Source organism: Siphateles boraxobius, unplaced genomic scaffold (assembly GCF_051911475.1).
Source record: "Siphateles boraxobius isolate OS27281-9 unplaced genomic scaffold, OSU_SipBor_1 130, whole genome shotgun sequence".
Lineage (NCBI taxonomy): Eukaryota > Metazoa > Chordata > Actinopteri > Cypriniformes > Leuciscidae > Siphateles > Siphateles boraxobius.
In genome coordinates, this window is record NW_027508734.1 from 30,929,579 (window position 1) to 30,957,415 (window position 27,837).

General features: G+C 36.6%; 4 protein-coding genes across 7 annotated transcripts; 3 read left to right on the top strand and 1 right to left on the bottom strand.

The window, feature by feature from the left end:
- Positions 1-8: 8 nt before the first annotated feature.
- On the bottom strand, positions 9-7,482 carry kif9 (kinesin family member 9). Its single transcript, XM_077229236.1, has 21 exons — positions 7,336-7,482; positions 7,112-7,212; positions 6,290-6,443; positions 6,073-6,179; positions 5,762-5,992; positions 5,308-5,391; positions 5,126-5,218; positions 4,819-4,966; positions 4,296-4,360; positions 4,121-4,198; positions 3,887-3,955; positions 3,641-3,739; positions 3,476-3,531; positions 3,295-3,385; positions 3,072-3,208; positions 2,246-2,380; positions 1,910-2,118; positions 1,647-1,826; positions 1,278-1,390; positions 403-507; positions 9-292 (listed from the first exon to the last, which is right to left on the bottom strand). Exons 2-21 carry the CDS (start codon positions 7,205-7,207, stop codon positions 203-205), a joined length of 2,340 nt encoding a protein of 779 aa, XP_077085351.1. The 5' UTR covers positions 7,208-7,212; positions 7,336-7,482; the 3' UTR covers positions 9-202.
- Positions 7,483-8,100: 618 nt separating this feature from the next.
- Positions 8,101-10,679, top strand: LOC143737574 (uncharacterized). Of its 2 annotated transcripts, XM_077229252.1 has the most exons (6): positions 8,102-8,249; positions 8,566-8,631; positions 8,888-8,935; positions 9,096-9,167; positions 9,799-9,853; positions 9,972-10,679. In XM_077229252.1, the coding sequence occupies exons 1-5, from the start codon at positions 8,190-8,192 to the stop codon at positions 9,805-9,807; spliced, it is 255 nt and encodes an 84-aa protein (XP_077085367.1). In that variant the 5' UTR covers positions 8,102-8,189; the 3' UTR covers positions 9,808-9,853; positions 9,972-10,679. The 2 variants fall into 2 exon arrangements, with proteins under 2 accessions (XP_077085366.1, XP_077085367.1); XM_077229251.1 differs by lacking the exon at positions 9,799-9,853 and having other exon boundaries at positions 8,101-8,249.
- Positions 10,680-11,111: 432 nt separating this feature from the next.
- rgs9bp (regulator of G protein signaling 9 binding protein) lies at positions 11,112-14,397 on the top strand. 2 transcript variants are annotated; one of them, XM_077229250.1, is made up of 3 exons: positions 11,112-11,633; positions 12,961-13,242; positions 13,389-14,397. In XM_077229250.1, exons 2-3 carry the CDS (start codon positions 12,981-12,983, stop codon positions 13,754-13,756), a joined length of 630 nt encoding a protein of 209 aa, XP_077085365.1. In that variant the 5' UTR covers positions 11,112-11,633; positions 12,961-12,980; the 3' UTR covers positions 13,757-14,397. The 2 variants fall into 2 exon arrangements, with proteins under 2 accessions (XP_077085365.1, XP_077085364.1); XM_077229249.1 differs by having other exon boundaries at positions 12,936-13,242; positions 13,389-14,395.
- Positions 14,398-18,169: 3,772 nt separating this feature from the next.
- On the top strand, positions 18,170-27,834 carry mcur1 (mitochondrial calcium uniporter regulator 1). 2 transcript variants are annotated; one of them, XR_013203670.1, is made up of 10 exons: positions 18,170-20,203; positions 20,364-20,483; positions 20,566-20,669; positions 20,949-21,050; positions 21,778-21,819; positions 21,964-22,035; positions 22,188-22,241; positions 22,326-22,440; positions 23,186-23,624; positions 27,122-27,834. XR_013203670.1 is itself a non-coding variant. In XM_077229248.1 (9 exons), exons 1-9 carry the CDS (start codon positions 20,095-20,097, stop codon positions 23,239-23,241), a joined length of 774 nt encoding a protein of 257 aa, XP_077085363.1. In that variant the 5' UTR covers positions 18,258-20,094; the 3' UTR covers positions 23,242-23,625. The 2 variants fall into 2 exon arrangements, 1 of the variants encoding a protein (XP_077085363.1); XM_077229248.1 differs by lacking the exon at positions 27,122-27,834 and having other exon boundaries at positions 18,258-20,203; positions 23,186-23,625.
- Positions 27,835-27,837: the final 3 nt, after the last annotated feature.

The following is a 27,837-nucleotide window of genomic DNA, read 5'->3' on the forward strand; positions in this document are numbered from 1 at the left end:
ATTCAACCTGAAAAGTGATCCAAACATTTTATGGACAGCATGTCTTTGTATTGTTCAATATTATTCAAACAGATTCGCACATTATACAGCACAAGCAGCTTTCAGATAGCAGGTGTTTTCATATGTTTTACCAATTTCTAACATCCATGGAAACGTGCTTCAGAAAGTGTAAAGAGGGACACTGAGCGTACAGACGCCTTCATCAGATGATTGAGAGAATAGGACGGAGTTTGATCTTACTCCTGCTGCCTCTCACTGAGTCTGGACTCTGAGAAGCCTGTCTGCTTCCCCTCTGTAAAGACAAGATGCCTTCATTATATTGTTGCATACATTTAGCATTGCATTCAGTATTATTTGAGTGCGGAGTAATGAAAGCTAGTATCAGGTGTGAGTGTGTCTTACCCTCTGTAGAGTCCTGTTGTAGGCATTATAAAATGACACAGCACTGGAACTGTCAGCCTGCAGCTTGTGACGGGGAGTATCACAGGGCTCTTCATCATCCTCCATCTGTCCAGTAAGACAACATCTGACACAGTCACACTTGAACGAGTCTCACACATTCTTAAGCTTTTTTTCTGCTCATTACATCATTTACCACAAATATTTAAAATCATGAGATGTTTCAAGTGCTACAGTGGAGCAAGATCTTTACTCAGAAAATAAAATCACATCCTCGTTAAAACCGCAGTGTTTTAAGAATTATTAGGAAGCATGTGCTAACAGTTTTTAGAAAAATACATATTTTATGTAATCATTAATGTACATCTATTACCATTTAAATGTTTGGGGTCGACTTTGTGTTTTTTAGAGGTTTGGTCATGTATGCTCGTCAAGGCTGTATTTAAATAATCAAAAAAGAGGCAGTAATAAAGCAATAAAACAATTTTGTGAAATATATTTACTTTTTTCTATTTGAATATATTTTAAAATTGAATTTATTCCTGTGATTGCGAAGCTGAATTTTCAGCATCGTTACTCGGTGTCACGTGATCCTTCAGAAATCATTCTAATATGCTGATTTGCTGCTCAAGAAACATTTAATGTCATTATCAGTGTTGAAAACAGTTGTGCTGCTTAACATTTTTGTGGAAACGGCAATACTTTTGATTAATATAAAGTTTTAAAAAACATTTATTTGAAAACTAAATATTTTGTAACAATGTAAATCTCTTTTGCTAAATGTATTCCATCGGTGAATAAAATGTCTTCCAAAAAAAGAAAAAGTAACTTTTTCAAGTGTCGTGGCCTTCATGTGCATATATGTGGCTCTTACTGACCAGAGCTAAAGCTTTGTCCACAGGTATGTGACCTGGCCTAACTGGTCCAGCCTCGAAGACTGACAGCACTTCATCCGGCAACAGGAAAGACTCATTGTACCAGCTTTCAAACTCTGGCAAGCACAAAACAAAAGCGCATTACTGATTTTAGAGGAGAATGAACATAAGTGAGGTGTGGTAAGTACAACTATGAAAACATTTGGATAGATCAGGGAAGTAAATTTAGATACATTTTTATCACAAAATGTTGACCATCATAGATTACAACAGTAGCTATATCTGAATTGCTGGAGGTTTTGAAATTCTAACCAAAAACAAGTCTGGAAACAAGAGGAACTACATGTTGTGTAGAGAACTATAGGAAGTCACCTGTTAGCAGCCGTGTGCGGCACTGATTCACCAGGTGCTGACAGTAGCTGACTTCTGTCTTTGTGCATCTGAGGTCCTCATAGGCTTGTCTATAACGGTTCTTCAGCTCTTTTAGCTGCATTAATAGAGACAGTTCAGCCTCTTCCATCACAGGCTCCCCCTCCGCACTCACAAACTGACCTATAAAACCAATGGCTTCAGCTTCATATGAATACTACATCTCATTTAGAAAGGAGCTAATTTTGACATCATGTAATGCTCACCCTGGCTTTGTCTTCGCTCTCTGAACTTTCGTAGTTCGTATGTAATATTGTCAAGATTACGTTTAGTCACATTGATGACATCGGTGAGTGTGCGTAATTGGGACGTGCGGTCCAACAGCACAGCCTTGTTCTCCTTTAGTATGCGGTTAATCTCACTTCCCCGTTCTGCTTTGAACTCTTCAAATGCCTCGGCTTTGGGCGGAGGAGAGCTGAGAAATTAATTTTAATATTAATGTAAGCTGACGTTCATATTTATTAGTAACTTCGGTACTTGGTACCTGCCAGTAGAGGTCTCCTCAGGCTTACATGTGCTGCTGATGTATGTAAGGAACTTACTCAGTTCTATGTTGTTGTTCTGGATCTTGTCGTTGGGGCTCTTGTGTGGTCATGCCAGATTCACTCATGTTTAGAGGCTGTGCGGCTTCTACAGTTGTGTTTTCCACAGGGCACTGGCTCAATGCTTCTTCCTTTCTGTTCAAGCTAAGATTTGAAGCACAATTTACAGCCTGGAAGTCCATTTCTCTTAACTCCAAATGCTCTTGTAGTTTATGATGAGGTTTTGGTTTTTACAAATATACAATACATGCATATGGAGTCAGGGATTATTTCTTGACCATGGTTTACTGTAATGGCCTTTTAAGTGTAAATTAATTTTAGAATGACAAATTTGTCAAATACGATTGTCATGTATTGTTTTCGTCGTTTAATTTTTATCAAATTAAATATCAGAATTTGCATTCCTGGAAAAATATCACTGGGTAGACTGACACAAAGACATCATACTGTTTTCCATTTCACAAAGCTTTCATCATGTCTAGACGTCTTTTGACAAAGAACAGAGCTGAAAGGTGGTTGTTGAAAGTCAGTGCAGTCTGCAGATTTTAAGCAGTTGGAGTTGAAAGATTTCACAGAAAATCATGTGTTTCTTTCTGTGTGAGTTTGTGTTCTGGTAGTGTGTGATCCTCAATCATGCCTAGTTTTTCCTATGTAACCATTTACAAAGTCGGCAAGTGTATGATGCTCAGTCCCTGCATGTTTCCTAATAATTCTCTTAAGATTTAAAAAGTTATTAGAAAAAGACTCTAAATCTAAACATGGATGCTTAGTTATTTGCTCACATTTGCCACATCAGGCCTCAAACATTAGGGAAATGAGATGTCACCTGCTGATCTGTTTGTCTTTTCTTGCTTTACTTGGTTTAGGTGACACTTCTCGTTGATGTCTCTGCGAAGATTTAGCTAAACCAAGGCCATATCCACAGCTCTCCACCTTTCCAACAGCACAAACAGACCCATGCGCCTGTAGCAGAATTCATGAGGCATGTGACATCCTTTTCTGTTGTTACTGAAGTACTGTTGTCTACTGAATATCTGTATAGCACTAACCTCTGCAACAGTAAATGGTGTTGTGTTCATGGCTTTCTCTACGCGAGCATTTCTTGGACAGAGCTGCTCTCGCAATTTCGTTTGCTGCTCCCTATTTAATACATATATACATTCAAACATAGTTGTATTGACTTCCATTATAAATATGTTAAATTGTTGATGAAGAGGTAACTGTACTTACAACACCACTTTTTTGAACTGGGCAAACACCTCTTGGATTTGTGTAATACTTACAATCTGAAACATTAAAGAGTTTATTCAGTTCAGACAAAAATGAGATTCATTCAAGAAAAGGTAACCTTACATATTTGTAATAATACACTGATGTATTAACTATGGTGTTTACCGGAATCTCAACCAGTGATCCAGACAGGTATCTCTGCACCTGACTCCTCACTTCCCCCAGCTGGGTTTCTGACAGGATCTCATTCGAAACCCGATTAGTCTATGAGTAAGGAGGACATTAAAATAACCATGTAGACCAAAATTCGAAGCTTCGAAAAAAGAATGCGGCGTTCTGGCATTTGTTGATGTGGTAATTGAGTTGTGTGTAAAAGGCACAGATTCTGAATGTGCACGAGTTTGTACTCACCAGTTTGTTACACATAGACAGCTCCTCCTTAAGAAACTGGATTTCTTTCTCTAGTCTTTGCACCTGAAGCTTGATAAACATTCACATGGTTTTAACCATCGTATGAAATTATTTTCTGCACTAAACTGTTATTAGTTGATTGTTAGTTGAATGTGCAGATGAATATTTTTTAGATGTATTATTATAAGAGGATTTAGAGTATTAGCTTAGTAATATAAATGAACAAAATCTTACCACTGGGTCTACATGTTCATTGATTAATGGCTTTGTCTTCACACATTTCATTCTGGTGGCAAAGCGAAGAGTTGAAAGCTGCCAAAAGAAACAAAAAAAAAAACACAAAAAAAAGCTGTGTGGGTTTTCTAGACTTAACAGACGTTTTACTGGATTTATAATAAAAACATCTCACCGTCTCTTCAATTTGTGCCCCTTCACCATATATGTTTGCCACAAGCACTGTGTTACAGTTTCCTCCTGTGTAGGTACAGTTGAGCCAGAGATAAATCATTAGCTTACATATGTCCCTTTCAAGATTACATTACTTTTTTCATAAATTAAGATTTTCCCAATGTTCAAAATGAATGTTTACATGCAGATGTTCTGTGGCTGAATACTTGAAGCTAGCTCAAATTATAATAACTAATGTTAGTTTGTTGGTAAACTTCTATGGGAAAACTTGTGATAATTGTTTAGGTCAAGGTCACTTTTATTTATATAGCACCTTAAAACAGCATTTCTGCTGGCCAAGGTGCTTCACAAAAACACAATTAAAACACAATAAAAACAAACATCGTACAAAATTTCATAGTATAAAATTTTAACTCACTAAGGCTACATATTCTCAGTTATGAGTACGCCTGAGAAAAAAGATGTGTTTTCAAAGCTGACTTGAATGCATATAAAGAGGAAGCTGACCTAACAAGCACACTAACCAAGAGAGTCTTTGAGAGCATGGGTAAGTTTGCACTGTCTAAAGGGAACATGTTCCCTACGACTGTCAGCTAGAGCCAAGATGACCTGCTCCAGGAAAGAAAGGGACTTGTTGATATACATTGCCTCCATTTGGACTTGACCCTCTGACTAGAGTAAAAGACAAAAAGTAGAGAGTGACAAAATTGGAAACTGAATGCATTTGAGGAGCTTGCCAAGATAAACACATGAGTGCAAACAATGCTGAAATGTTCAGTGCACTGCTAGCTGCACACTAAGCTGTAATGATGAGAGGAGAAATGAACTGACCCCAGTTTTGCTAAGTCTCTCAGATCCCGCCAGGTCCACCAGGTTCAGTTTAGAGGTGATGTATTTTGCTTCTGACAGTGTGCGAGAGCGAGACTATGCCACACATAAACACATATGTAAAAAGGCCAGTTTACTCAATCATTTTTGAATCTGGTCATGTTCAGAATATTTCAGGCACTTACCTCAATGTGGACGGTAAATATGCAGTGAGACCTGGAGGAATGTTTATTAAGGGCATGTTCTCCAATAATTCTGTTCATCTCCCCCTGTCAGCGCAGTGAGATCAGTGTTATTTATCACAGGTGTGCCTATTTCGTCTAAATCTGTAACGAAAATATGAAAATCCAATTCTGAAGGTGCTGTAGCAGTTGCTTTTTATGTTTAACATTAATTGTTTATGTCATTCTTTCATAGTGGAGATTCTCTGGTGGCGGTTATATCCTATTGTTTGTCATTAGCCAATTTGTCAACAGCAATGTGATAAAAGATCAAAACAAACCTTTGCCCTGAACAGGGCAAACACAACCTGATAAGAATTCTGTTTACTGGAAATAACCCTTTTGCTGAAATAATTATGCATTCATTTTTTTTTTTTTTTTATAAACTGATCAATGACCTTGTGACTTTACTTCTTACCTCGAAAAGCAAGTTAAGAGCCTCTTCTTCATTGTGAACCAGATGTAAAGACAATCCTTTGACTGAGACTCCACCTCCTGGTTCTTCTACCACAGTTAAGACTCCACTATGTGAATCTTGTCCATGCTTTAAGCTGGAGAGCAAGTCTACAATTGTCTCATTATAGATTTCAAGAAAAGAAAGGTGAACAGAGAATGTATGATCTATACGATCCGACACCTCCTGGAAAACCTGAGGAATTAAGAGATGCTTTATTAGCCATATGAGCTGAAACATTGACTATGTGCTTCTTTTTCATGGGTCTCGATCACCTCCTGTAGGGCTCGAGGAATGATGCCTCTCTGTTTGTAAGTCTCTGCAGCACCTGTCATAGTGTATGTTTTCCCCGCTCCAGTTTGCCCAAAGCACATTATTGTACCTAAACACACAAATGTCTTTCCTAAACATTTTATTTTAAAAGTATAAACTGCCTCTGTAAATGTTTGTGATTTCAGATATGATACATATGTATGCATTTGAATGACCAACCATTGTAGCCCCCAAAGGTTCCCAGCACTACACTCCGGGCTACACCATCATAGATGTCCTCTTGTGACACATTGTGCAGCACTCCAGTAAGCTGAAATAACCATGAGCTCTGATGATTGTTCCTCTTTACTTTCTTGGACCGTACTCTCAAAGTCTCAGAGATAAAGAGAGGGACAGGGGTAAGCATTCTTAAACATTAGCATCATTCAATCTGTTTTATGTCGGCACGTTTCCTGTGGGTTTGGCTCAGTTGGTTAAAGATGCATTGTGTTATTCACCTGTGATCCCCAAAAGTAATTTAATCATTTCTGGAGGAAAGTTGTAATAATAATGTTTTAAAAGCATATTTGAATGGTATTTTATGTACATTTAATGACCTTCATGTTTGGCTCAATGTGACACATATGAAGTACCCGACTGTGACTTCAAAACTATAAAAAATGCATTTTTCTTTTTAAAATTTTAGTTAATATTGCAGAGTTCATACAAAAATACAGATTTTTTTTTTTAATTCTCTTATTCTTAAAATACTTAAAATGTGTATTCATAACAAAAAATCACACTTGTGTAATAAATATTCTTCTGTTTTTTTTGTTGCGTTTTTAATAATTTTTAATAGTAGTTATGTTTTTGCAGCTATTTAACGTTAGATTTGTTGGAATTGTATTATGTTTTGTTTATTTTGGCATGTTTTTTATTTCGTTAAAGCAATAAAAAAAACAGAAGGCTGAAAGAAGCAATACAAGACCACCTTAAGAGATTAGTTCATTTAACAATTGAGAACATTTAGACAAAAGATAAATCTTGGCACATTGCATATACCTGCTGGTCAGGTAGGCATTCAATAAGCTCGTGCGCAAAATTGGCTGTGGGTCGGATGCGAATATACACCTTTACTGGAGAGCCCTGCGAACTCATGATACCTGCAATGTAGAGTAACTTTACAGCACTACAAAAAAGTCTGAATAGGCCATCATATGACATAAGAGCGCGTTTTGGATATCAAATTTTGAATCAAGAGTAAACTTTGTGCTCTCGAAACTCACCTGTGTATCCCGTGCGATAGCACAACACATAATAGCCTAGCTAGCTGTTGTTGGAAACAGTTAGTGTTGATACCGTTGTCATGACAATGCCTCGAGCTTCGCACTATGCGCTGAGCAGCACTTCTGGTTACCTTTATTAAACCTGTACCTGAGCCCTCGTGGTTACGGTCAATCACACACAGTTCAGTTATTTGCGTGAGTAACAACGCGCATTCTAACCGTATTCGCACCCCTATTTTCTGGACTCAACCGCATTCTCGGAAAGCCCGCACTATGTGAACTGAACGCATCCATAGTTAGACACAAACTTATTAAATCCAAGTAGGCTAACTTATGTCATTTCTTTTTTCATAATAAACTTTATGATAGGCCTACCTCTACCTCAACTTTTCATTTGCAACGCTCCTCACTCAACCATTGAGCACCAAAAGCAAACTAACAAAGTTTAAAAGTAGGCTATTATTACTTTCATTAAGAATAGGCTATTACGGACGTGCTATAGCCTACTTTATAGCCTATAGGCTAAGTCGATATTGGGCTTGCGACATTAACTGTAACATTCATATTTCAATGCATTTTGGTGGTGTTTTTAAAGTACATTTTTGTATTTACATTTTGAGAGTCAAAAAAAGCTATTGAACCAAAACAGGCAGTGAGTGAGTAAGACGCAATCCTGCACCCACCCCCCTTCTTGCTTTTTGTGCTTTCTAACAGTTTGATTGGGAAGCTGTGCAGTTGAATGACCGTCAACTTGTTCCTCCCTGGTTAAAGTACCAAATCTGACATATAAAACAAACCCTTCTAAATTTCTCTAAAGCTGACATTTCAGCTACAAAACCTCCAACTCACTGAGAATGAAAACAGAAGTGTTCATCTGTGTTCTGTGTGCCTGTTTGGTACTCGAAGCACATAAGGTATGTACAAATATTAATACCTCCTGAAAACAATTTGTGCAGTGATTCAAAAAGTTACTATAGTGTATGTCTTTCTTTTCTGAGATGCATGTATATTTAAAGTGATTTGACGATGAAAATAAATAGTCACTGACCACCAGTAAGATGCATATTATTAAGCCTGTCCAATTAGTCTATATCTTGACTAACTTTTATTCAGGTTATGAGGTCAAATGCCTTCAGAATGTATATATCTATTATATATATTATTTTTTCCTCTAATCACTGTTATTAGTAGGCGACTAACTATTAATAATATAATCCTATAATTTTACAGACATCAGCCAAGGATGTGGATACTGCGAACGTCTTCACATTTTTATCATACAAACCAAATACCACGGTTGGTTGGTGCCTTCATTTACATTTACATTTACATTTATTCAAGAGTATTCATTTAAAGCAAGCTTCAGCGCTTTTGTGTCTAAGAACAAGTATTTCTAAATGCAGTGTGAAATGACAAAAGAATGAACATTCCCAAAAATATGAATTACTTTTGTATTATTTATGATGGAGACATAATTTTTAACATTCTACATGCTAGCACAGCTGCTGTTTAAAAGAATAAACCACATTTCTTGCCTCATTCTTATCCACAGCAAGGTCCTTCAAACAATGTCCTTGTTAATGGAAGTAAATATGAGCAGGTAAGTGTCATTTTTGCTTTAAACAGACTTAAGGCAACAATGCTATATCATACTGTAAATCTCACCAGTAAGATGTAAAGCTTTAAAGGCTTTCTGAATACATTTCAATAATTTTTCATACTTTTAATATACAGTATGTACTGATTTCCATCCATAACAGATGACCAACCATACATTTTTAAATGAAACCAAAAGCATTTTGGAGAGGATCAGTTTGCTGAAACTTGCAGAGGTACCCTTCATTGCCTTAATTTCTCATGAATGAAAATGTTGATTACTCATATATCTATTCTTTACACAAGACAGTTTTGTATCTTTCTAAATTGAAGCCTTGGGAAATAAAGTTCTCCTTAAATCCAATTATTTTCTTTTTGATCAAATTAGGTAGACTTTGGACTGTCATAATTTACTCAAAACTCATGTCATTCCCAACCCAATATTTTTTACATGGAAGATAAAAGGAGATAGTTTGAAGGCTACATTGACAGCCACATTCCACATACTGTAAAAAAAAAAAAAAAAACAGCATGAGTTTGAAATGACATGAATATGTGTACATGGTAACAAAAGGCTAACTATTACTATGATTAGACCTGCTTGTGAATTGTTTGAAGAACTAAAAGTGGGGGCAAGGGCTTTTTTTAACAAGCCTTTTTTTAATATATAAAACAAAGAGGACTCTCAGTCTGTCAGCCTCTAGATGCAGTCACAAGGGAGTCACCTTGAGTTTTCGTTATGTTTATTCAGTTCTGCCAGTTCATGTTAAATGCGGTAATTGTGGAATTACTCTGGATTGAGTCATATTTGTAAAGACTTGTTTATAAAGTGCCCTAGTGAAGTGTTTAACAGTGTTTTTTCATCAGGATGAATAGCCACAAAGCAACACAATACTAAGACATAGCTCAAGATACTTAAATGGTATGCCATGTTTCTTACTTACTAATGTATTATGTAATAGCTACATTAAAATGCATTGATTTTTGAATGTTGTTTGTGAAAACTTGTTTTGAAATTGTTCAACTCTTTTTCTCCTCAGATAACAGACAAGTGATGTAAACTGAAAACAACCTGTTTAACAATCAACCGCGATGAGATGACACTATAATGTTTGTTGAACTAATTACCTTTGTATTATTGAATATCACAAATGGAACAATACATGGGGAAAAAAATGCAATTTATGACCTCAGGTGTATAAGCGCTTGATTGTTTTTTTACAAATAAAAGAAAGAATAAATGTAAACAACCTTATAAAAAATGTAATTGTGTGAATGGACAAGAAAAAAAGAAATTTAACTCATAAAGACAATACTACAATGCTGCTCTATATGCAATACTAGCCCTCATGTTGAATGATACAACAAATTATTGAATGTATAGGATATGTATGCTTGTTTGCTTATTAAACGTGTAATTTTCATTATTTGGTGATACTGTAAAAAATATAATATTTTAATTAAACTGTCCACGGGGTAAGTTATTCCATGATTAAAACTGAACATGACATTACAACTCTAATTTTAATATCAAACTTTGATAATCTACTGATTGTTTGCTCTTAACATAATCTGAGAAATACAGCCAACAAGACTACCAATGTTAAATGACAGGAGAATCTGATTTATAATCTCTCAGTTAGAGATTTAAACCCCAAGGCTGTTGTAAATAGAGAAATATCAAAACAAATAGTCTGTTTGTAAGTACATATTACAGCATATTCAATATACGCCTATTGCTTCTCACATTCCTGTGTTTGTATCTTTGTCAAATTAATTGATATTGTCCAAAACTATATTCCATATATGATAGTCGAAACAAGATTTGCCCCTGTATGGTCTGTACAGTCATGGTTAAGATGGGATAACCAAACCAATCCAGCAGATATATTTCAGGGATTAATTTAACATGGCCCTAATCTAATTTGACCTGAGACAGAGGAGACTAACAATTGCCTGACTAGTCCATGCATACATTTTTATATAAATTATTTATATTCATTTACATTTATTTGGATTAAAGTTTTATATGTTAAATATTATAGTTATTTTTTGTAGGTTTGTAACAAATAAGCGATGTGTTGGTTAACCGTTGCAAGAACTGCAGCAAACACTGGACCACAAACTGCCCCTCCGGGCCTGGCCTGTCATTCAGGAACACACACACACACACACACAGAGAAAAAGAAAGGAGAGAGAAGAAAGAGAGAGTGATGGGAGAAAAAGAGGGGGCTTCAGGAGGAGGTAGTGACGTATTCCCAGGCCACAGAATCTCCGCACCTCTCAGCAGCAAATAATGAGCTTAACCACACGGCCTCAGTGCAAAGGGGTCAGTCATTCGGATTATCACACTCGACTTTGACATCACAATCCTCCACGCCTCTTGCTTTTTTCTATTCTTTTTTGGAAACCTGACATTTTTATTTTACTTTCTTAGATTTTTATCCTTGTTGGATGACAACTGATATATTAAGCTTTGGACGCAGGGTCAGACAGGACAGTCAGCTCAGATATGGACTGTAGTTTACTCCAGCTTAGACGAAGGGTGTGTACGCATTGTTGAGTTTAAAGGCAGACGCTAACTTTTAGGAACAGGGAAAGAAAACAACCCAATGCCACTGTCCAACAACAAGGTCGCTGATGATGGAACTTCAGCACAGCCACTGCAAGAAGGAAAAGCAATGGTGGACTCCCTCATCAAGGTGAGTTGATATTAAATGAACCAATAACTGATTAGAATCATTTGTCTAAACAAACCTCCATTGTCACAGAGTTTTGTGGTGATATCTTTTTTTTATTTTAAGATATTTCCCTTAATAAGTGTTATACAATATTACAAGAAAGAATGAGGGGAGCACATCAATTTGATAAATATGTCGACAATAAGTTGTGGTTTATTTTCTATCATTTGTTTGTTGACATGATGACAAACTTCTTGCTGTTGGGCTTTAATATGTCAAAGCATGTGCTTGTCCTCATTTCTCCTTATTTTCAGGCTGAACGTTAAAGTATCTTATGATGGTGTATTCCTCGAGCCTTAGGGTGAAAAAGCACTATCTGTGAGTAGGGATGATCCACACTCCACTGTTTGATTATCTTCAGTTTGAGCCAGTGGAGGCATGTGTCAGTACTCTGACCATTGTGCCTAATGAAGACCTGACTTTCGAAACGTTCCGCTCTCAATAAATAGTTGTTTGGGGCTGTTTATTTCCAGTGTGCGCACTTCACATTTCTTTTTTCCAATACTCTTACTAGCCCAGCAGAATCACCTGTTTTCTTCTCTATTCTGCTGTCAGCAATGGTAGCAGCTTCTGTTCATATTCTTGCTTTAAGAATCAATACATAAATTAAATCTAATGCTCCCTTCAGACATGCAGATAGTACATCTTAAAGATGATTAGCATTTTAACTGATCAAATCATTTTACATATTTTCAAGTCCAAATGGCTATAGACAGCAACTAAAGCAAGATTCCAAAAGTTTCCAAAGCTTATCCTGAAATAGCTGTCTTATGGCAAGCAGATTATCAGTAATTATCAGTATTTGTCACTCATACTAATGCTTAATCTATAATGATGTTTGATAACCTGAACATTTATGTAACCTTATAAAACCTTTACAGCATCACTGGAATAAGTGATATTAAAAATATTTAAAGATGTTAAAGTATTTTACATGAATCACACTTTACAAAAAACTGTGTCCAAAGAACTATGAGATGTAGGTATTTATTTTGTCTGAACCTGGTCAGTGTATTATAATTGTATTATTGATGTATGTATTGTATCATTAATAACTAATTCAGAGCAGTTTGGCTGATGTTACATAATTGATCTGTAATTCTGTATGAAATCCATTGTGTCATCAAACCTTTTCAGTTTTTAAAAACTGTTATTTATTTTATATATTTATTGCATCATTAATACAAGATACATGTCTAGACATTGAAGAATGCCAAAGGTAGTTAAAGTTCAAAACATCATAGTTGATCTGATCTGACTCAGGTGGTGGCATGTTATCGACACTTAGCCTCCTGTGTCGGTGGATGCATGGACAACTCCAGCCTACGACGTGATCTTCGGCAAACACGAGAGCGCGCCCAGACACTAGCGCTGTCCTGCCGAAACCACCTGACAGCTCGACTGAGGGATAAAACATTACCAGAGACTGAAAGGAAGGAAACAGAGCTGTTGTGGGTAGCGTTCTCCTCATGTCTGGAGCTCCTACATGCAGACATGTGCAAGGTTTTCACCATGGCCAAGCACTTTTCCCTGGCCAATAACAGCACCATGGTGCAAACAGGCATACAGGGTAGGCATGCATAACTGTAAGAAGTTTCATAACAGATTAATTATTTAAGACTAGAAGAAAATTAACTTCTGTACATTCCTCAAACATATGAAATGTAACAGTCATAGCCCGTTACTGGTCTGATAAACATGTAATTGCTTAAACAGGAGGGACAACAGAGGTGGCGGCCCGGGCCTTGAGCCTGCTTGACCTGCAGGAGGCAGGTGACGGTACCCAAACGTCCAGCGTGGAGGGTCAGGAGCAGAGTCAACTGGAGCAAGAGATCGCACAGGTGGACCGCACACTGGAAGACATGGAGCTGAAAGTCAATGTTCTGCGCTGGACTGTGGAAGCACTGTGTCCTCAGTACGCTGACCCTGTTAGCACTGACAGCGCCTCACTAGCACTGCTGTCCATCGACGAAGAGGCAGCTCAAAGCTTCTGCAGTCGAAGCCAGATGTTCGCGGCAATGATGCTGAGCGGTGTGGCGATCTTTGCCGTGGTGCTATCAGTGTGTGTGGTGTTCCTGGTCTGAAGTCTTATCTCTTGTTTTGTGTAGGCTTTTTCTTTTTCTGAGGTCTCTTCAGTTGTGATCGGCCAAACATCAGCAGTCTGCACAGCACAATGTCAAAAATGAAACTATCAACAATTTAACAGTTTCTTACTGTTGATCTCAACAGAGCCTGTGAGTTCTGTTTTACAAATCAAAAAACGTTGCCATTAATTTTGGGTGTATGATCATTTATAGCAAAAGAATATTTTGGAATTTGGGAAAGCAGTAAAATCGGATTTCATATGTACTTTCAGGACTTCTGTTTTGAGGTTTTGGTGTGTGTAAACACAAGTCCTGTTTACTGTAGCTCAAGTCCTGGGCTTTTTTTTGGCTGGTTCATTATGCCATACCTTCAGAACTTTTTTTATTTAAATATATTATTTATATTCATTTACATTTATTTGGATAAAGTTTTAGACGGTGGATAAAGTTTTAGTTTTTGACTATGATACAGTATCAACACTGACACAACACCTAATCCTGTAACTATTACTTGGCAAGTTTGTATACTGTAGCCTACTCTTGAAACATCACTAAAATAATCTGGCTTTAATACGTTATGCACATATCTTTGTGTGGAACTTAATTATTGATTTAGTTTGAATCAAATGTTTAGACACCAGCCACAATGTTAGTCAGCATATGACTGGTATTAAAGCGCAGTCATTAGTTATAAAAGTAGGGGTTAATCAATATAAAGTAAAGGTAACTTAGAAGTTTACAGAAAAGGACTGAAATATTATAATTACCTCAAACTGAAAGTCACTTTTTCAAAGACACTGTTGACAATCCTTCTGTTTTCCTTCATGCATTGTAATGTCCTCACTTTCAAGTAGCCTATCTCCCGAATATTAATTTTGTAAAAATAAAAATATTAATAAATTAGATTTTTAAAATTCAATGTTAGTTCCAGTATATGTGTTGTTAGATCTGTCAGACTCAGTCTGATATTCAGAGTCAGTCTCAACAGCTTCTTTCTCGGATTTTCCATGTTTATATTGCTTGTAAAATCACAATAAATCAGGGGGTTAAACTGTAGAGGTTTCCCAAATTTTGGTAAAGGTTCTGCAATATTTGGCGGTTGGAGACTGCCCTAAATAGGCTATAATGAAGAGAGAATAAAACAGGTCATACAATATTTAGCCCTAAAACAGGCAACGTGACTCACGAGACACATCGTTTTATTGTCTTTTTTGGGGCATAAGAACGATTTTTTCATCAAATCCTTTTATCACTTAAGACAGCCCGGTCTGTCTTGATTATGCTGGTCACATAATTAGCAATTTTTTTGTGATCAATTAGTCAGCCTGGTGCCTGACCTAAATCCAACATGGCTGCCAGTGGTGCAGAACATTGAGATTCTGAGATAAGTAAATATATATTAAACTTACTTTTCTTCTGAAAAAAAAAGCATACTGCTAACATTAATTGTGAAAATTGTCTTAAGGTGCTGAAGGAGAACATTAAGTAATATGTTGTTCATGTTGTTATTTAGCACGTTTTGAAATGTATGTAATTAACAAGGTATTAAAAAGGGATTAAACTAGCTCTATTTAAAATGCACTATTCAAACTTAAATGATTGTAATTCAAGAATGCTTTGGAATATAGACCTAAGTTTGGTCTTGTTTTAAAGAAAACAGCCAGCAGATTTGTTGAAGTGAAAGCATTTAAAAAAATAAACAAATGAAAAAGTTATGGAAGTTTAAACTTACAGTAAATCAAATATACTGTACTTAATATTTTTTATAAAATATGTATTTTACTTAATTTTGTAATTTTAAAATATTTGTTACTATAAAATTACTACGAAATCAAAGCCTTATATCTAAACAAGTTGTGTTCCAAATTTGAAGTTGATATCACAAAAATTTAAGTTCCCATGAGATTTTGTTTAGGCATAATACTAAAAATAGCCACCAGGGGCCTCATGTATCAATCTTGCGTACGCACAAAAACTTTGCTTACGCCAGCTTTCACGCTCACGGTCGGATGTACTAACAGTGAAATTAACGTGAGAATGTGCGTTCCTCCACGCCAATTTCATGTCTGGCGTACGTACATTTCTCATAGTTTTTGTCCGTTGGCGACTCTTACAGGCAATGAAGTAAAGTTGCAAACATTACACAGCGAATTGTTCTAGTCTATCGCATTATCACCTGTGGGAAGCATTGCTATATGCAATTTATAAAATAATTTACATATATTGTCCCACGAGCCTTATGGGAATATTCTATCAATTATGCAATTAAGTAAGAACGTATAAAAGCATATGCAAATTGTTACAACCCTTAGTCTATGGCAATGGCAGCTTTGGCCTTATTAGAGGACATGCTAATGGCAGAATCCGAAGAGAACGAGTTTTTAGCTATGAGTCTATAGTTACAGCAAGGAAAACGCTTGCATTTCGTGCATTCTGAAAAGTTGAGATGTTTTTATCTCGATGCGGCGCGGTCGCGCTTGGAAAAAACGAGCGCGTCGCACCGCGACCGCGTCGCTTCCATTATGAGCGCGCATACCGTGCCTACATTTGCAATAACGAACTTGAGCGCGCAAAAGACGCGATATGTGAACAGGCCCTTGGGTTATGTGTAGGCCTACCCCCTGAGTAAACAATATCTGGTTGCTAAGCAGTGAGCACCTCTCCTCGCTTCAGATTTAAACACTAGATGTGGCCTTGCACGGCAGTTCATTGGAACGAATGCGTCAATTCATACTTTGCAGTCACGTGACTACCATGGATACCCGGCGGGCAACAAACGCTGACAAAATGGCCAATACTACAATCAATTATATAGTGAGGCTATTTGTTTCCATAGCACATTAACAAAACGTTTAATGACACTAATAACACTAAAAACAATACAATTACTAAATACGAATAATATCACTAAAATGATATAGGCCTAAAAACAGTCTTTAGTTCACGAACAGCACAACGCTGCCATCTGTGAAAATCAAAAGCAGCTTCAAAAACATGTTTAAAAAGAAATATTCTTCTAATTTTTTACTCTAATTTTAAATTTATTAATGTAGGTCCACAAGAGAAATATTAAGCCAGTAAATTAAGATAGTCGTCGCTATACCGTTATATCCATCGTTGTCTCTGAGAGAATGCGGCGTTAATGCAGCGACAGATGCTGAAAGCTCAGTCCGATTCTACTTTCACTTTCGGGGAATGAGTTCGTTTACATGCACGTTCTTAACGCGATTATGCTGAATAATAGTGCATCCAATCGCACAACTATCTGGCATGTCGTTTACACCTCAAAACACCAACTTTTGTATATTAAAACTGGCGACGTCCTGGCAAGATCCAATAATTTACTGGGTTTCGTTGATAGAGAACGACGTTCTTGCCCGCCAGCAAGTACTTGTGACGTCACGTGCAAAGTATGAATAGATCCGCCATCTTGAAACATCATCATCAGCATCAATGTAGGAAAAGGTCTAACGGAAATAAAATCACCATAAATCGTAATGAATGCGATTTTCTAGTTGTTTTGGTTCGTTCCAACGGTCAGACATGTATTTATTATAGAGTCCAGAGAAATTTACAAAAATTTACAAAATTTCACAATCTTGTGAAATGTAATCCCTTGTTGTCTGGTTTTTAGATTTCGTTCGTGTAAACATCCATACCCAGCACAAAAGTCCGGCATCATCCATGAATTCAGTGTTAACGTTACCTAGCTACTTCCTATGACAAATCCCCTGTTCCAAGATGGCGGCGGTTTTGACGCATGCTTAGAACCCCAAGGCGACATCTGTGTGTATATCATATACAGTATAAGAAGTGGACAGAGCCATCTCATTGGAACTCAGTTGAGACAGTTGAAGCCCATTTTTAGCGATTTTTAGCACTTCCGTTCCTGACGCGCAGACTCAAACCGACTCAAACTAAGCTTGATGACGTAGGCAACCTGTCCGACAGACGTACATCTTCTAGTAGCTGTGCGTGAAAATTGACAACGTTAATCACTTCATACGTATTCACTTGCCACACACCGAATTATTTCCAATTCCCCCAAAATGATGTTGAAATATTTTGTCCCGTTGCTTTTATGGACTCATTATCTATGGGCTTCTCCCTTGACGGGACGTCCCCCCGATTGCCTGCGAGCTTCTCCTCCTGTCTATACGGTAATGTCTCTATTTTGGGGACAAAAAGTCGCGTGGTAATGACGCAATCGTTAGCCTGTTTTTAACAAAAACAGCTTCTACGGGGCCATAACGTAAGATACAAAGTAATGGAGCCTTTTATACATTGTCGTGTTTATTTAGAAATATATAATGGACAAATTAAGTCTTTGGACGCCTCAGATGTAAAGTTATTCGCTGTCAAAGTGACGCCAAAATGAATGGGAGTCAATGGAATGCTAACAGCAGGTGAAGTTCTGCTACAATGGCGGCTCCCGCGAGGCTTCAACTTCCAGCTGATGGATTACCCCCTTGGTTTATATCATTAGGCTTGTTTGAGATGAGCAAAATCTGCGCAGAACCGATCACCGGTGATCAGCGCGCAATGCATGCCGGTTAGAAATGTGTCCGAGTGCGGTCCGCCTTGCTCTGATGCCATGCTGACGTGTGTCAAAAAGCTCTCGCGAGCGCAAGGCGCACGTGTCGGATTCTGCAGTCGCGCGCAGTTGCTCTCCACCGACTGCGCTGATCAAAAGCATGATGGGAAACGACTTGCTGACGACACAGCTTAATGTCGATTGGTTTTAAACAACCGTGATGTATTGTTCTCTTTTAAAATGTTTGATTTTAAAACTCGGATATCATGTTTTATGTGTATATGTTATGTGTGAATATTCCCAAACTCTCGGACAGTGCGATCTCTATGGGTTATGCAAAGTCATTTTATTATAAAAACAAAAAAACACATAGCCTATGTCTCTATTAAAGAAAAAATGATTTATAAACACTTATTTGGAATGGAATTAAATAATAAGTACTTTGGGTGTCTTGTTCATTATATTTATTTTCATATAAAAGCAACAGAACTTAAATTACATCCAGTTTATAAGCAACACTGTGCACGAGCGTGAATCCCGAAATGAGGAGGCTGACAATCTGGCTAAAAAGGCATTAAGTCATTCACAAATTGACATTAAAGTAGCATTAAGTAAAACAGAATTTAAAGTGATAATAGCGAAACAAATACAGGAAATTTGGCAGAAGGAATGGACTGAAGGAACAAAAGGTAGACATTTTTATTGCATTCAAGAAAAAGTTGGTTCAGAGAGAAGAAGATTTGGAAACAGGAAAGAGGATGTATTGGTAACAAGAATGCTTATTGGACATTGTTTATTAAATCAAAGCTTACAAAGAATTGGTAAACATGAGAATGGAAATTGTGATAAATGTGGGTTAGCTGAAACTGTAGAACATGTGCTTATTGAATGCAAAGCTTATGAAAGAGAGCGGTTCCAGCTAAAACAAGCATTAAGAAATATAGGAATCAACGAGCTGACACTTCAGGTTCTTCTAGGTCAGGAGAAGGTTATAAACAATCAAGAATGTATCATGAGTTATTTAAATATTTAAAGGAAACAGGATTATTTAATAGGATGTAAAAAATCCTTATGTGTTGTATGTTTTTTTTTTAGATTCGAAAGAGAAGATTTAGTCTAAACTTCCCTCCCATCATGCGCTTCACACTCCATTTCAGTAGGTGGCGGGAATGCACCTTTTAAGTTGGTTTGCCAACCGCCATTAAATCCTAGAAGAAGAAGAAGCGTGAATCCCGCGATATCCATCATTGATCTCGCAGGTGTCAGATCCACTGCGAGAAGCAAGAACTGTCCGGCTTGCCTGCGCTTTTTTCACTCCTCCTCTCACTGCAGCCGCCTACTCTCGACTATATTTCAGGCGAGGCAAGGCGCATCTCAAACAAGCCTATTATATCTATGTCCTCGCTTACCTACGTGCTTACGCTTTTAGAACCAGCATGTGTACGTAAAACGTCATTGTTTACGCACAGTTCCAGGAAGCTTGACAGAGGTTGACGGATCTGTCAAACAGAAAGGAGAAACGTTTGAAAACTTTTATATTTCCTTTATAACCTCATCGCAGTGCGGGAAAAACAGTGTCTTACTGGTCCGGTTATGTAATTATTCTGAATTATTTCAGGAATTAAAAAAAGTTTTGTTCAAAGTATTGATTTTAGAAGACGAATAGGCTACAGAGGAGAAAAGCAAGATCATGCGGTCAAATCAGGTCCTGCACCGCCGCGATCCCACAACATTTTAAAGTTTTCCACGGATTTACTACAAAAAAAAATAGGCTACAAAGTGCTTATTTTCAGGCTTCTGCAGAATGTGGTCTCCACACAGCAGACATCTGATCTCTGCTATCAGAAGTGGATTTAGCAGGTCTGGCACGGAGTCTGTTCTGCTGTTGAGATGGTCACGCATGTTGGTCAGAGGTGCGTATGTATACATGCGAGTTTACTCTCGTTGTTTGTACTGTAAATGATGCACACCACACGTCTAAGTTTGCAGAACGTTTACTGCTGTTGATAATGACCAGTTTTCTATGATTTGCATATTCTACACGCTAATCGTCCCCCTTTGTCTTTGTTTCAGAGTTGAGCACCTCTGTTAAAACTCTACAGTATGACCTGAAAAAATCAGACATCTCTAAGTCTGGCAATAGAAAGCTATTCTTTGACACTCATGCAATGGTCCGACTGCTTGAGGAAAGTGGTAATATTGCTTTTCCTTGCTTCTAAAATGTTCTGGCAAAGTCTAGGTCAGTGATTCATCAAAATGATCTGTGTCCTTTCAGGTTTCATGACCCAGCAGGCGGAGGTCATTGTCAATATGATGGTGAATACCACAAATTCAAACATGGACGTTACGTACGGTGACATGGCCACCAAGACACAGCAGGTGAGATTTTTATTGTCTTTTCATGCTGTTGTGATCACTTATTGATTGAGCTCATGTATTCAACTTTTGATAAGGTTTAGGTGACTGTTAAGTGATTGATTCATGGCAAAAGTTGGCAAAGAATTACCAAAGTTGATCATGACATGATGTTTTTAATGTACACAAATTTTTTTAAAATAAACTTGCGTTGGCTGCCTGTTGTTGTCCATACAACTTCCCTCATAACAGAACCCAGGTCGAACAGGTCAGTTGTTCTTCTTGACTATTTTGTTTTTACAGGAAATCATGTTACAGAAAGTCATGTCTCATATCACCGCGGTGAAAAAGGACATGATCATTCTTGAGAAGAGTGAATTCTCAGCATTATTGGCAGACAATGAGGTGAGACCTCTGATCATTTGTGCTGTGCTATCTATTATCATCACCCACTCGATTTGTATACTTAGATTATTTGTAAGTTTGGGGTCAATAAGATTTTTTTAAAAAGAAGTCTCTTATGCACACCAAGTCTGCATTTATTTGATAAAAATACAGTAAAAACAGTCATGTGAAATATTATTACAATCGATGGTTCTATTTGAATATATTTTCAAATGTAATTTATTCTTTTGATGGCAAAGCTGAATTTTCAGCATCATTACTCCAGTCTTCAGTGTCACATGATCCTTCAGAAATCATTCTAACATGCTGATTTGCAGTTGAAGAAACATTTCTTACTATCAATATTTTTGTCTAAATCTTGATAATTTTTTTTAGGATTCTGTGATAAATAGAAAGTTCCAAAGAACAGCATTTATTTCAAATAGAAATCATTTGGAACATTATACATGTCTTTGCTGATTAAAAGTATTAATTTTATCAAAAAATCTTACTGAACCTAAACTTTTGAACATTACTGTATATAAATAAATATAAATATTTCCTTATGCCGTCTGAATCTCTTTTCTTGGTCAATTCAAATAAATAATGCAACAGAGTAGCTGTGAAATAAAAAGTGATGCCTTTTTTTTGAATAAGGTCATTATTTGGTTTGCCTTGAATTGCCTTGAATCCCTTAATTGGTACATCACCTAATAAAGAAGTATTATGTATCTTATTTCCTTTACAGAAAATCAAGGTTGAGCTATCACAGCTAAAGTTACAACTCACTGTAAGTTAATGGAAAAACAACTTTTTGATAAAAAAAAAAAAGGTTTACTTTGTTATTCAGACCTTAAATACACAGCCCCTGACTATACAAATTTACCAGGTACTCTAGTTATTATAGCTTTACATTTTTGTTTTTGTGCTGCAGGATGTGATGAGCAAAAGGCGTGCAGATACCATTTTGGATTTGAACATAGAGAAAAGCCGTGTAAAGGAGATGGTAAGTGCAGCAAGATCAAAGACTCGCTAGAAAAACAGATTGGGAAGCTTCACCGTCTCTAGAAACCAAATATGTGTTACTTATTAGAGTTGTGTCGTTTTGAGCTGGAAGTTACATATGCTTTAACTGAGATGTGTTTGCTCTTGATCCAGACGGTAGACTTTGACAGAAAACTTATTGGGACCAGGAATGAATTGATGGAAATGGTGAGAAGTTCCAGCATTTAGGACAATAATGTCTTCTTGATTTTTTGTATGAAACTTCTTATAAAACTTGAGCTTCTTTCTTAGCATTCTGAGCAGGATCGGCATGTGACGGAGACCAACATGAAAATCGACACAGAAGTGGCTGGCCTGAAGACTATGCTGGAGGCACATAAACTAGATACTATCAAATATCTTGCAGGTAAAAGTGTCAAGATCACACATTTGCAATTTGCAAACAATTTGAAAAAGTTGTACATCTGTCGGACTATGCATACAGGGTGTTTGCAGTCCTCAAGTTCGTTTTTTCGCTAAGTCTGGAATGAGGCTGAAACTTATTGTTGAGCTTATTTATTTGATGAAGGCCCAAAATGAGGCCGCCAGTGGTGGACTGCTGCTGTAGCAGTTTGCGTGATGTCTGTATATTGTATGTTTATACTTTTTTTGTTCACACTCATTTTTCAAATACAATATGGAATATTTTGTTATTTTTCTTGTTTGTACACTTGAATTCTCAGTACATTAAATTGATATATTAGTATATTGAGATTTAATATTTTGATAGTGTATGACTACTTTTGATTACTACTTGCTAGTGTATAAAACATTTGCTTATTTGCAGATGTCTGAACTAATCCTAAACATAATTCATTGATCAGTACATTAAAAATCAAGTATTAAAAAAGGAGTACTTTTACTGAAGTACAGTAATGTCTTCTGTACTTTTACTCAAGGACTTGATTACTTTGTCCACCACTGGTCTCGGCAAAGATAGTGTGTGCATTAAGTTCCGTCTCAAGGACCTGCCGTACACACAGCTGCAGAATGTCCATGTTACACTAATCATACCGATAAAGTGATCAAGATGAGTTATTCACATAACTGGTGAGTAAGAGACTGTTTCAGTATTTATTTTCATTCATGATTTATTTTTGTAATTCTTTTAGGTTCAGTATTCACGTGTCTCACAGTTGTACTTGGATTCTATCGGATATGGATGTAAACACCAGGAGACATTGTTCTTCCTATAAAAAACCTCTCATCAGCCTTTGGTCATAAGAAGAGCTGTGATATTCACTGTTATATTCACACAGTGATATTCACTTTAGGAGCAAATGTCTGTTCTTGCTTTATTAAGATATCAAGTTATAATAGGAAAATAAATCATATTTACATATCTACATCAACAGTGCAACATCTTTAGGATCATGAAGTTCAAGCTTATTTACACCAATGTCAACAGCTAGTAAGCCCAAGAAGCAGAAGTTGTTATAGTTGGGTAAACTTCTATAGCGGTGAAGGGGAGATGACTGCAAATATTTTTTTAATTGCTACAATAGCAAAAGAACATTCTGTAATAGAGTTTCCACAACTCTCCAAAAGAGGGTGTGGTGGAATTTTCCTTTTTCCTAATGCTAACCTATAATCTGACTATCCGCTTTCCCTAAAATGCTCACTCTGTAATACTCCAGCTCCCTGCGTCTACAATCGACAACCGCTGAGTTTTTCTTCTAATCCTACCCTACTCAAGCTCTCTTGCGTCTACAGTCGACATCTTAGCTTCGAGTTTGCTAAACTACTCTACTCAAGCTCTCTTGCGTCTACAGTCGACATCTTAGCTTCGAGTTTGCTAAACTACTCTACTCAAGCTCTCTTACGTCCCAAATCGACGTCTTAGCTTCGAGTTTTTCCTTTACCTAACAACTCCTATGCTGCGCAGCTTAAATGACAGACAGACTTCAGTAGATGTCCCTTGAATGCTCTTTATTACGGCCAGGAGTTCTCGAGCATTTCTCAGAGAATCTCCCAAGAATAAAGAAGGCCGGAGGATCTCAGACAATTTCCATTGAGAATCCCACCGAAAACACGGAAACAACAGTTTTTATACAATAGGGAGGTATGGCATAATGACATTAATTTGATTGGTTATTCATTTACAGTCTCTTCTGTTACTGGGTAGAGAAGAATATGTTTTGACGATTACTTCATTAATCACAAGTTCTAACTTAGTCATCTGTCTAGTTTCATTTCCCATATTTGTTATTTATACACACAGTCAGGGGTTCGACACACACACATTCATGTAAAATACAGAAAGCCTTAGGACATGGTTTTTAGAGATTTAGCAGGTTAAACAAGGTCAAATATTAAAACATGGTTTTCTTAATATTCAGTTTAAATTTTCCACCACATTCCCCTCTCTGGCCATAAAACAATGGCCAATATTAAATTTAATTCTTCTAATCAATTGTCCATACCTGCATTATTTACCTGCTCCACCGAATCATCACATTATAAGTCAGTGACTTTAACACCACCCGTTATCTCTAATCATTTTCATCAACATCTTTTACTACATTTCGAATCACATTGATCTATTAGGCCTTAACAGGCCGATACTGTTGTTAACTATTTTCCTTAATCATATTTTGTTAGCTTTTAATTCAAGCAGGCGATTGTTTTACTTAGTCAGATCTATTTAAGGATCTGTGTAATAAAATCTAGCCAAAAAGGTTCTATAATCTTTCATTTTTTATCCTTAACACAAATTTCCATAATTGTATTATTTTGTTTCAAATATTTCTCTTTCTCTAGGTTTTAACTGTGTCCCCTACATAATTTGTTTTAACACATGGAAGACCTTTCTCAACAAAACAATAACAACACAATATTTAATTTCTGGAAGCCGAGCTAATAAGCAAGCACTGTTGCTGTATTCCTAGCTTAGACTAGACCCGCAGTCACCTCTCAGATATCAAATACAGACATTAGACAATACATTAAAGGAACATTTCAGTAATCACACTGGTAACTTCTTCAACTAATAATTAATCCATAAATTAAATATGTTTCCCAAAATCAATCCCCTTTTGAAGGTTTTTCTCTATTTTAGCAATTGGAAACATCTAAAATATATATATATATAATGTAGTCATTAGTTCATCACTATAGAAGTTTACCTAATTATCTATTCAGACCTAATCCGGCAAAGTAACTTATCACCTATTCTCTCTTACTAGAGAACAACTATTGCTATTAATATTTTTTTGTAATGTCTTCAGTATAATTGTAAAACCCTCAAGTTTCTTCAAAAGTAATCCCTAGATTATTTATTTTTCAGTAATGTACCTAGTTAGAGTCCCTATAATCTACAAAATTAAAAGATTTTCTTCTTCTTAATTTATATGTACCTAAAATATTTTCAAATTAATCAGTAATTGTTCAAATCTCAGCCCTATATTTAAATTCTCGGTCCTACAGTTTGATTGAACCAAATAAAACATCAATAAATATCACATTATTGCTTCCTAAGCAAAAGCATTGCGGAAGGCATCAGTGATCCAATCTAACCCCCCATCCTGTTGGTTTGTTCTTTGCCTGTTCATCCTGCCACAGATCATCCCGCACCTCTGTCATATCGTCCAGTATTTTGAGATGGAACTCCCATCCTCATCATAAGCTGGAATGAAAGTACAACATTCTTTTCCACATTTAACACAAAACTCCCCTTTCTCCGCAAGAGTTCTAAAACCAATTGGGTGTCGTTTGCAAATTGGAATAATTCATAATGGATTCTATTAATCCAGTTCATTTAGTCAGTTACAGCATTATGGATAAGGAAAACCTTCCAAAACTGAGATGTTTTGGCAATTACACGGCTTTCCTCATAACAAATTTAACCCATAGTGATTTCTTTCAGTGTCAGATGAGTAGTCACGATGAACAGGCAAACTTCCCTTCTCTTTTTTTTTTTTCAACAGATCTGGACCATTTTAATTTCAAAACATGTTCCAAAATCTTATCTTAAAAAAAAATAAAATTTCATACGCACAAAAATGTTTTACTTTACACATCAAAAGGAAAACAAAAACTGAAGTCTGTATATCCTACCTTCCTAAGTTCTTTTTTCTCTGCCCGTCCAGGATGGTCCCTCCGTCGGTGTAGGATCTGCTGCAAATTTGGCAGAAATTAAGAGATACAAGTTCCTTTTTTCAGAACCTATCTTGTCCGCTCTTCCGGAACGTCCTTCTCGCCGATGGAGGGACCAATCCTTGGGCTCCTGTGGCTCGCCAAATTGTGGTGGAATTTTCCTTTTTCCTAATGCTAACCTATAATCTGACTATCCGCTTTCCCTAAAATGCTCACTCTGTAATACTCCAGCTCCCTGCGTCTACAATCGACAACCGCTGAGTTTTTCTTCTAATCCTACCCTACTCAAGCTCTCTTGCGTCTACAGTCGACATCTTAGCTTCGAGTTTGCTAAACTACTCTACTCAAGCTCTCTTGCGTCTACAGTCGACATCTTAGCTTCGAGTTTGCTAAACTACTCTACTCAAGCTCTCTTACGTCCCCAATCGACGTCTTAGCTTCGAGTTTTTCCTTTACCTAACAACTCCTATGCTGCGCAGCTTAAATGACAGACAGACTTCAGTAGATGTCCCTTGAATGCTCTTTATTACGGCCAGGAGTTCTCGAGCATTTCTCAGAGAATCTCCCAAGAATAAAGAAGGCCGGAGGATCTCAGACAATTTCCATTGAGAATCCCACCGAAAACACGGAAACAACAGTTTTTATACAATAGGGAGGTATGGCATAATGACATTAATTTGATTGGTTATTCATTTACAGTCTCTTCTGTTACTGGGTAGAGAAGAATATGTTTTGACGATTACTTCATTAATCACAAGTTCTAACTTAGTCATCTGTCTAGTTTCATTTCCCATATTTGTTATTTATACACACAGTCAGGGGTTCGACACACACACATTCATGTAAAATACAGAAAGCCTTAGGACATGGTTTTTAGAGATTTAGCAGGTTAAACAAGGTCAAATATTAAAACATGGTTTTCTTAATATTCAGTTTAAATTTTCCACCACAAGGGAAAAATAAAGAGATTGATTACATTGGTCAGAAGAAAGATGTCAAATTTGCCATCACTCCCTCAGCCGTTTGTGTTAGAAACACCCTTTATTTTTTTCTGACAAGGTAATAAAACAATATAAAGCGTTATAAATGTGTATTACATTTTTTTAATGTGAAAAACTTTACTAGATTTGAGATGTTGATAACTGTGAAAACACAAACTCATCACAGTCTGAAAAAGGTCCTAAAATAAGAAGGTGCGAAGTACATTATACATCAATAATTCAAGCAACTAAATACACATTCACCTTCACAATTTACAAACTTGTAGGCATTTTAGAACAAACAGCTATTCAATTTGTATTAATTTATGTCGTGTATGTTATGTTGTATTGTCATTTTAAGTGTGATGAAATTATGCCGTTTAAATACACTGCATATTTAAGCATCATCACACTGAATATCATTAGCTGGATGATGTCATATAAAGTGCCTTGGGTAATTTTGGCAGTTGTGTAATGATTAAAGTTCATTGAATGACATTTGTCGTATTTTTGGATGGTTGGGGAAAAAAAACGAGTTTACAATACATAGATCATTTGACTAAAAGGTGAGGACTTAAACGTATACGAGATGTCCAGAAATTGCATTCATGATAATATGATTCTGATTCAACGAAAGTCAAATGTATGTGATGAATTCTGAATAATAAAAGTCTAGTCTTTTTGAATTC